Source organism: Diadema antillarum, unplaced genomic scaffold, assembly GCF_040938485.1.
Source record: "Diadema antillarum isolate AM-2024a unplaced genomic scaffold, OU_Dant_1.0 scf00000129, whole genome shotgun sequence".
NCBI classification, from domain to species: Eukaryota; Metazoa; Echinodermata; class Echinoidea; order Diadematoida; family Diadematidae; genus Diadema; species Diadema antillarum.
The window spans coordinates 335,001-345,000 of record NW_027271018.1 but is presented as its reverse complement, the minus strand read 5'-3'; the positions used below and the strand labels follow the sequence as shown (position 1 = coordinate 345,000).

Sequence of the window (10,000 nt, the reverse complement as noted above, 5' to 3'; positions counted from 1 at the left end):
TAGTTTCAAGTTTGTTCATAGGAGATCCAGGGGTGCCCCTCTTGGGGGTAGGGGGAGGGGGGTGGTTGGAAGGGTCCAAATGGGGGCCTGAATTGTACATTTTCATCTTCTTCCTGAAAACCTCATGATGGATTTTTGTCAAACTTGGCAGGTAGCATCCCTAGGTGGTCAGGATCTCAATTTATCAAACTGGGCAACATGCCCCACCCAGAGGGCCCCAGGGGGCCCCAATTCCCCCAAATTAAGGAATCTTGAAAAAATTGGGCCCTTATTGTACATTTTCATCTTCCACTTGAGAATGCCTCGTCAAATTTTGGTAGAGCTGTGAATAATTTAGATTAGTGACTGCGTGAAAGGTGAACTTGCGATACTCAGGTGAGCGCTAGACCCGCGGGTCTCTTGTTCATTTAATGTGGTGTATTTATTCAGATGCTCCGTTCTACATCAAGATAAGGCTCAGCTGGTGTTGGCAAATAAAAAAGGATGTATGTACTGAGCTTTCTTGTTTAAAGTCTCAGACAAATTTATCATATCTGCCACCATCAAGGACTTGCATGCCATGCCATGCATGACTTGAAATTAGTTTAGTTGATATATGACTCTGTGTTTGCAGAAAAAACAAAAAACAAAAACAGGATTTCCTGTTTCAGTGCTGTGTGACCTTGAATAGCAGCTGGCTGCTGTGAAACACTTTCATCATTCTGTCAATCTTCTAACCAGACAGTACATGCTTATTCGTAACTTTAGATATAAAACAGAAGTCTGACTTCAGTTTTATGTTTTTGTGCAACATTTAAAAACACTTGGCATTGAAGTTTTGGTACATTATATTTGGGAAAATATCAGACTTATTTCTTTTTTTAATCACATTGAAATACAGTGCACTCCCGTTATAACGAAATGCTCGGGACTGGAGGTTTTCTTTCATTATAACAAAATTTTGTCGTAACCGAACAAATACAATATATAACGAAAACAAGGAAGCCACGCATATATGATATTCTGTTTGTTGAATACTCTTCATACACTGGAAAGCTATGTGAACAATAAAACAAATAGTTAATCAATTTCAGATTATTGTACAGCTGTATTACAATAACGCAAGTTCCCCTCGGAAATTGTGCGTGACACACCAAGCAAACACACAGTGATGTGACACGTTCGCCCATGCAGAGACGCGGTAAATGCCTTGTTCCGCTACGTATTTTCGAAAGCGATCTGCATTTCGTTATAACGGAGCACATTTCTTTTGTTTTTCTTTGTCAGTGGTGCTCAGAAAAGACTTCGTTATAACGAAAATTTTGCTATTACCGTGTTCGTTATAAGCGAATTTTGTACCATAGACTTTAATGGCGATAATTTTGGGACCAGAAGTTTTACTTCGTTATAACGAAATTTCGTTATAACCGTGTTCGTTGTAACGGGGGTGCACTGTACTCAGAAGATGTTTGTAAAGGTACGCTATCTTCTTACCTGTTTATCATCAACTCCTTTGAGACATGCTTTGGGCACTGTGGACTGTAGTGCAGCTTTAACAGCAGACCCAGTCTATGCAATGATTAAACATTATTTTTCTCCTCCCTATTCTTCTGAAGGTATCATATGACATTATTTTGGTTTCCAAAGAAAATTATCTTTGATGTAGTCGTTGCCAACTTCTTGTTATGTGGAGCTTACTAGATAGTTCTTGTCTCTTCTTCACAGGGGTATATGAATAAGCCTAACTTGGGGACATTCATCTCCTCTTCCAGAATGCGTCTGTGAGCCTTGGTGTAGCTTGCATTAGTTGATTATGTTTATATAGAATCAAAACCACCAAGACTCCCTGATTCTACCAGTGGGTTCCTTAAAACTTTGATGTCTCTTTATGTCCAGGTAACAAATTATAAAATGTCCCTGATTCAGGACTCATATTTGAACGATAAATCTGCCTCTTGTTTGGTGGCCTCTTGTTAATCGTGCTGTCGGTAATATGTTTGGCCCCTCACAACAGACAGATAGCTTACATTTGCTCTGCTGTGCGGACAGTGCGATTTATTTGCATGCATCTGAGTTCAGTGGTTTGAATGCGGCTACGGCGAGCAGACTTTGAAGGCTGTTCTACCCGATAAACCACGCAAAAGGTGTGTAAGAAGAATCCATCATGAAATTGGTGAGTTTGACTTGTTCTAGTATGATATGAAGGTATATGCCCAGACATATGGTATCTTAGAATGGAAAAGGGGTAATTTTTACCCCGTTTCCTAATCTGCACAGAAGAGTAAATGGAAGATATTTCTCTGTAATGAGGTGCTGACCATATTACCGACCGTATAGTTAACAAGAGGCTGATATATCAGTCTAGACTTACTTTAAATATGCCAACTGAGATGAATGTAACACACATCTATGCCTTGATTACTCTTTGGAGTCTGTGATTTTGATGGATGAATTTTGGCAGCCCAGTAGGATTGACCAATGCTGCTGATGACTTCGGTTAATTACAGTTCACTTTACAGCACGCGTACGGTAGAGACATCAAACTATACATTCACTCAGGATGAGATCGAATGTCGCTGATGATAGCTCGGGAAATCAAATTAGAAGTGACCATAGCTGTTACCAAATTTTTTGTGGTTTGTGACGAATAGTCAAAATTGACTCAAAACTATGAAGAAAAAAAAAGAATGTATGTCACTACATGAACTGCATTTCTACTACTCAGTGCTGTACATCTCTGTGCAATGCATACTTTCAACTTATGAAATTTGTGCGATAAATATATCTATATGATGATATAATATATATGATTTAATTGACAGGATATAGTTTCAGCAACTGATATCAGAAGCAATACTCGATCATGAGTAATACTGTGACATCAAGTACCTAATTGTCTGCCATATAATCATAACTCATTCCTAGCTGTGTAGATTTGAGGATGTTTGTGTTTCAGTGCATGTCTGTGTGTGTGTATTATGCAGTCGTCACTCTTGTGTATTAGATTAGGTACTTACTGTGTGTTCATGTATTCTGTGTCTTTGATAGCTGGTCACTTGACTGAATTTGAAAGTTGTGATATGTGGTTCATGTCTGTTCAAGTAGCATGTGAGTACATGTATCAGAGAATGTGCAATGCCCATAAAGCTGAAAATGATAAAACACGATGATAATGATGATAATAATGATACAATGTAATGATAATAATGATAATGATAACAATAATGATAATAATAATAATGATAATAATAATAACAATGATAATGATAATAATAATAATGACTAGAAAATCACTCGGAGAGCACAGACCTCCGCAAGCCAGCAACTCATTTCCACCCTTACATGCATGCAATTTCCCAAAATAGAAGCTTTTTGGTACGTCATTGCACGGAGCCTTGCCCGAGCAGAGCGCGCTCTTAAGTGAGCGTATCTAAACCTCCATTACACGCAGCTTGAACCCCAAGTTCGTTCACCTTATATGCCAAAAGATGAAAATCCTTCAAAAAATCCCTAAAAATTACTGGATCACTACCAAAAGTGAATGGGGTGTTTCTTGTGTCAATATCAACATTTTATGCAAGTTTCATTCTAATCCGTACTCAACTTTTTGAGTTATTTTGCAAACAGATAAACCAACGCCGATGATCACTTAACCTCCTCCTTCCTTGGCGGAGGAAATGATAATGATAATAATGCAAGTAATTGACAAATTCATTGATTGGTGATTTTAAAAAAAGAACCAGCACTAGCTCTCAAGAGGGACTAGACTAGCTGTCTGTTAGGAGGTCGTTGCTTCGAATCTAGCCCAAGTATGTATGCCCATGATTTGTTTTTGTTTTTTATCATGGCTACTACAAAAACAAATTTGTTGTGTATTTACATCAGTGAAGGGCAACTGGTAAATCAACTGCAATGAAAACAACTCAATGCATGAATGTCATTGATTTGAATAGTAATGATAATAGTGATAATCAAAATAGAAATAAAAGTAATAGTAATTATGATGACAATAGAAATGATTATAATGGTTTTAATAGTGAGTTCTGTGTTTCCTAGGACAGGTGTTTACGGGAAATGTGTGTTATGATTATTAAAATCAGCTTGTCCTCAATGGGTTGGCATTGATAATGACAAAATAGCACCAGCAAAATTAATTTGATTACTGTAAAACCAGAAATATGAACTTCTTGAAACTTTCCAATGTGGATCTTTGTTGTATTGCGATTAGTCTTGATTCAGACACGTGTGGGGATATTAAAGCCCACACAGCATTAGTAAAAGGGATGGTGTAACTATAGTAATGGTAAAGGTGAATATGCAGTTTTAAATTTTTGCGAGATACTTGTAAACCACCTTCTTAAATGTTAGGAGCATACAATTCTAAGACCAGAGGAATTCAAGGTTACTTCAATAACAATCTGTTTTGAAATGGCTAAGATATCCAAGAACAAAGTGGAACAAAGCTATCCTACCCACCTTTTATTAGGTATTTTATTAGGTAATTTAGTATAGATATCAAGCAAAATGTGTGTTTGTGGGCTGTGCTTTTAAAACCTTGTATTCAATGCTGACAAGCAACTTTTTTTTTTTTGCTGCATTTATGTAAACCTTGGTGTGTTTGACTAAAGAAAATATATGGAAAGAGTGGTAGTAGGACTGTACATTCCATGAAAGTTTATTTTAGGTTATATGTATATCTGGATAAGTTATACATAAATGTATGAACATTTAACCCCATGCATACAGCTCAAAGCTTCAGAGCATGTACTGTTTGTGAAATCTTTTTTGTGTCATCTGCCACATGGCTGTGCCTTTTGAATTTATGTTAACTTTATGTTTTACCTTTCATGTGTATTTCCTGTAATTGAAGAGGTTTTGCCGCACAAATCTTGAGTGATGTAAACAAAAATGTTTTGTTGTTGTTGTCATGTGTTTCATTAGCAATATATATGACTTTTGGCTGAATAAATGCTTGTAATAGCAGTCATTGTTTATGTTATTCTTTTTATATGTAGCATGCTTCAGTATATTTGTGTTGTTATTTGAAGAAAAAAAGTTGTACATGATGAATTAGCAATTATCATCATTTATTGTCATTTAAGTGGACCAAAGGTTTTACTTTTGCTGTCTTTTGGCAAGAAAGTCTCATGTACAAACTCTATCACCTGTATTTTTTTTTTTTCAGATTATCAGATTGTGGATCATTTGTAAACAGACTTTCATGACTGTGCTGCAATTACAGTCCCACTTTCGTAGGTTGATGGTTTTTCTGTAATAAAAATATTAACATATTTTGTTTATTTTGTAATTCATGCTGGATTCAGTTTTGTCAAGATTGTGTGTATGTTTTGTTGTGTATGCTCCTGAAGAATCTGATTGCATATGATTTGAATATGTGCAGATTTATGTATGCTCTTTTTATGTTGACTCTTTACAAAAATGCTCGACAATTAGCAGTTGTGTTTTACTGAGGCTGGAAGGGGCTGCGAACTATAATTTTCATGAGTGCTTATTATATGTGTGAAGTGTGTGTCGGGATAGTCGAAAACACAAACACCAGATATTTCTGTGATTCAATGAAACATGCGAAAAACATTGACTTCCGCTACGAATGTGAATTCATTCATTCACATTCAATCATACTATGAAGACCCACACACATGTAAAGTAGATATACATATGTGTGTGTATGTATGTGTGTAGGGGTATGGATGTGTTTGAGTGTGTGTATGCAGAGAGAGGAAAAATAGACAAAGAAAGAATAATGTCATTATTTGTGATGACAGTATTCTATAAACGAGACACCATGAAGAGAAAATCGCACCTCTTACGGTGCTCACCAGATAATCGGGAATCGGGAACTCCGATTAAGTGCGATAAACTTCGCTTACAGTTTGTTCTTTCGAAAGTTCGTTAGAACGCCCCTTTTTTGTATTCGGAATAACGAGTCTTATTTCATTTTCGGATTGACGAATTTTCGGACAAAGTAATCTTGTTTCATTTTCGGATCAACAAACCTTCCGAATAACGCCTCAAATGTTCGGATGAATAAATCCTATTTCATTTTACGAACATCTATGCATGATGTGTGTTTTCAAATCTATTTAATCTCATTTTATGTTCATATTCAGGGGCCGCGGAACGAGGGGGGCTGGGGGCTGCGCCCCCCCCCCCCCCCCCCCCACACACACACACACGTTTGGCACGTCTTTAAAAAAAATGGAAAAAAAGTCGGGAAAAAAAATCATAACACCCAATCGGCCCCACACTGAAAAACCTTCCGCGGCCCCTGAGATTTCCGAACCGTTCTTCTTTTTCGGATAATTCAGAATAACGAACATCCCCTCAAAGTTCAACAAACAACAAATATTCAACAAATCTTTTATGTGTCATTTTCACCTCCTAATCGGAATCATAAAAGGCTTTATTGCGACATATTATGGCTAAAACACCCATTGTCCATCATCAATGTCTAAAGATGATAAGCAAATCCTTAAAGACAATCAAAATGATTTCATTTCCTAATCGGAAGGGTTATTTCGTAGCAAATCCCGGATAGACTATGTCGTTTGTCTATTATAACATTTACTGTTGGGTAGTATAGGACGTAGTGCTGGCGTTCATCACAGTCGAGCGTCGTCAGGGCGTCGTCACCTAGATACGCATGTAATAATCAGTATTTAGCATCCCCCTGCAGTGTGAGAATATATAGTATGAAGAGTCGCCTTTCCAACGACACATTAATAAATAGCATTTATCAAGAATTTGCCACACACGCCCACATACACACAAATTATATATACCGACACACCATGGAGACACACCAACCTGCTTCAAACAGAGAAACGTGTTTGCAGTGGTAAGTCAGGAATGGACGTCACCAACCAAGCACCGAGAAAGGTCGGGGTCAAGATCGCTTGACATTGACGAATGGGTAAATCACCCGATAACATGTCCTTCCTTGCTAGTCTCTCTACTAGACTAAATCATGATTAATCATAATGAACCATTATTATATGACATAAATCATTGCTGGATAAATTAATAACGGACTCGGGCTCTTCTGTGATTCTCCCCCTTCCGCTATTTTTTTTTTTGTCTTTGTTTGCTTTTTGTTCAGAACGTACGAATTAAACATAATTAGAAACATAATCCAATTGATCACGCACACATGTTGCTTCGCACTTGCGAACATCTGGTTGTTGCTTTATAATGAGTTCAGCCTCCGACCCTTTGTTCGATTTCAGATTTCATTTTTTTTTAATACTCCATGCTTTCTCCTTCTGACAATATAAAACCAGAAATTATTGTCAAAGTTGTGCTGATTGAAGTGAAAAACAACAAACACTTTAAACAAACTAAACTTATGAACATGAGACAGAGCATTGGTTTCTATTGACTATCTCTCTCTGTCACTCGTTCTCTCTCTGTCTGTCTTTGATAGTCATATATATATATTTTTTTTTTTAGTGTTATTGTCCCTTTGTTTTCATCGGTCGATTGGGTTCTTGGTAGATATATTTTCTTAATCGTGGAATAAGAATTATTTAAATACACTATTCTTTTCGCGACAAGATTAAGAGGGGGCAGAAGGAGGATACTATCATAGACTTAAGTGTTGAAGGTCGTAGGAAGAGCAAACATGCTCTGTATGTCGTCACGTACTGGTCCGACAGCTCAAATTATTCACCAATGAGGGACTTGCAGGGTACTCTTTTCTTTTCTTTCTGGTTCCACAAGAAAAAAAAAGGATGACGCAGTCCCCTCATTATAATATATCGATGATAGAAGAGTAGTTCTACTCTGTACGTGCTGCACTGTACTAGTATCGTTCGCGGGATGTGTATGTGTGTGCGTGTGTGTGTGTATCTGAGATTAATGCAACATTTTATATCAATTTTGTATTACAGGGTGTGACTTGCAAAAGAAAAATCTATCTTGTAGGTCCTACTGTATATGTGACAAAAAAAAAAAAAGAATGTTGATTAAGCAGCACCAGCGAGAAGCATACAGCTGCTTATTTTGTTCCTATTAATTTCATTGTGAAAATGAGCCTGATATAGAACGAAATTCAAAGAAAGAATATTATTTAAGAAAGTGTTATCGCATTTGTGTTTACTTTGACAGACGAAAATGTGTAGGTCATCTACTGGCAATGCGCGTGAAATTGCGAGTTGCCATGGTTTGTGCAAACACCAACGTAAGTCCCTATATCAATGCCATTAGGTCGAGATTAGGTCTTGAACTACTGTATACTTAATCAATGATAGCGGATTCTTTGAAGTGAACTTTATTAAATACCGGTAATATTTAGCACATATGACTCTATAGTTTGTAAAAACTCTGATTCACGCATAGTTCTTGATTGCGTGTAAGTTACGTAGGAAATTAATTTGCCCCCACAAGAACATAACTTTTAGCACATGACTTAAGTTTACAACAACTCTCCTTCAGACACGTCATAGTTTTTGATTTTATTCAGAAAAGGACGGGAAACATCAAAAGAAAATTCATATCTGGACCGCAGACTATGTGGGGCCTAGCCCTCGCAGTTTGTTTGGTGCCACTAAAAAGATAACAAACGAAATGGTGAATATTTTTTTCTAGTATTTGCAGACCCATTGTTCCCTCAAAAGGCAGTCTCGAACTGGAAGGGCCACGCTTTTCACGAAAGCGCCTACAAAGTTCAGTCGCTGACTGCTAGCAGGCTCAGTTATAGGCAGATTGTATTGGGGTCTCTCATTCTTGGTGAAGAGAATATCATAAGAACTTCGACTGGGACAAGAAGAAAATGGCGACTTACAAGTTGTATTATTTCGACGCTCGCTCGCGTGGAGAGCCTGCACGAATGCTCTTTGCGCTGAAAGGACAAAAGTACGAGGATATCCGCTTCAAATATGGAGGCGAGGAATGGCCCAAGATTAAGAACGACAAGTCGCGTGAGCATATTATATCGATCTTGTGATAACATTGTATTTGTAGCACTCTGAAATCAATAATGTGATGGTCATAAGAAATAATGTGAAGTAAAATGCTTTTGTGTGTGTGATATAAAGACGTTGAGCGCTACCCGACTATATTTCAACGTAAATCCAAACAGCACTTTCAAGCTACGCAGTGAATTCTTCTAATCATTGCTTACACGATACCTTATCAATTACGCTTTGAAAAGAGAGGTGAAAGTTGGTCTCATGGAGATTAACAGTTCAATTTTAGTCTTGACGCATGAAATGAATGGTAAAAGGGAGCTCTCTGGATCTTCAGAAGCAACACTACTGCTCATGTAGGATATTGCCATGAAATATGCCGAGAAGATAAGTCGACTCTATGTTCCAGCAGCAACATTTGTACCTGACGGATTTTTATCAATGAGATTTGATTAGGCACTACTCTATTATGTTTTTTTTTTTTAATCAATGTTAGTTTGGAACTGTTCCTTCTTTCTAATTAGGCTTTTTCTCATAACTCCTTCCATCTCCAGGTGTATGGTAGATAATGAGCACGGATCGAAATGGGGCACAACCTATCAATTATGAGGAAGCATATGCCTTTCCCGCGAAGAATAATGAGTGATTATAGACCTTGATTTTATTGGCTCACAATGCCATTTGCCAATATTTCTTTGCGTTGCATGAGGTCCTCGACACAGACACACAGCTGCATGTATTTACATCTTGTTCAAAGAGATTGATAATCAACAATCACCTCATGTATGAAATACTTGCGTGTTTAGTGTATGTATGTGTGTGTATGTCCGTATGTGGGTGTGTAGGCCCTGCGTTGGTTCCCCATTTACAGCAGTGAAGGAAACTCCATAAACAGACGTTGTTTTAATGAATTTTGCCCATAGGGCCGTCAACGTGACAACGCCCTATGGGCGAAATTACTTTACGTCTTTCACGGAGTTTCCTTAATTAGGCCTATACTATACTGTTGTGAACCTACGTACATGTATGTTGTATGCATGTATGTGTGTAGGGCGTGTGTATGTATTCCTAAATTGTACGAGCTCGAACCCTCA

At 37.5% G+C, this 10,000-nt stretch overlaps 1 protein-coding gene across 1 annotated transcript in view; it reads left to right on the top strand.

Annotated features, from left to right (window-relative positions):
• Positions 1 to 8,600: 8,600 nt before the first annotated feature.
• LOC139720590 (glutathione S-transferase 1-like) overlaps positions 8,601 to 10,000 on the top strand; it is an 8,673-nt gene continuing 7,273 nt past the window's right edge. Inside the window, exon 1 of the mRNA XM_071631941.1 lies at positions 8,601 to 8,918. Within this exon, the coding sequence (XP_071488042.1) occupies positions 8,771 to 8,918 (148 nt within the window). The 5' untranslated portion in view covers positions 8,601 to 8,770. The remainder of the gene's footprint in view (positions 8,919 to 10,000) is intronic.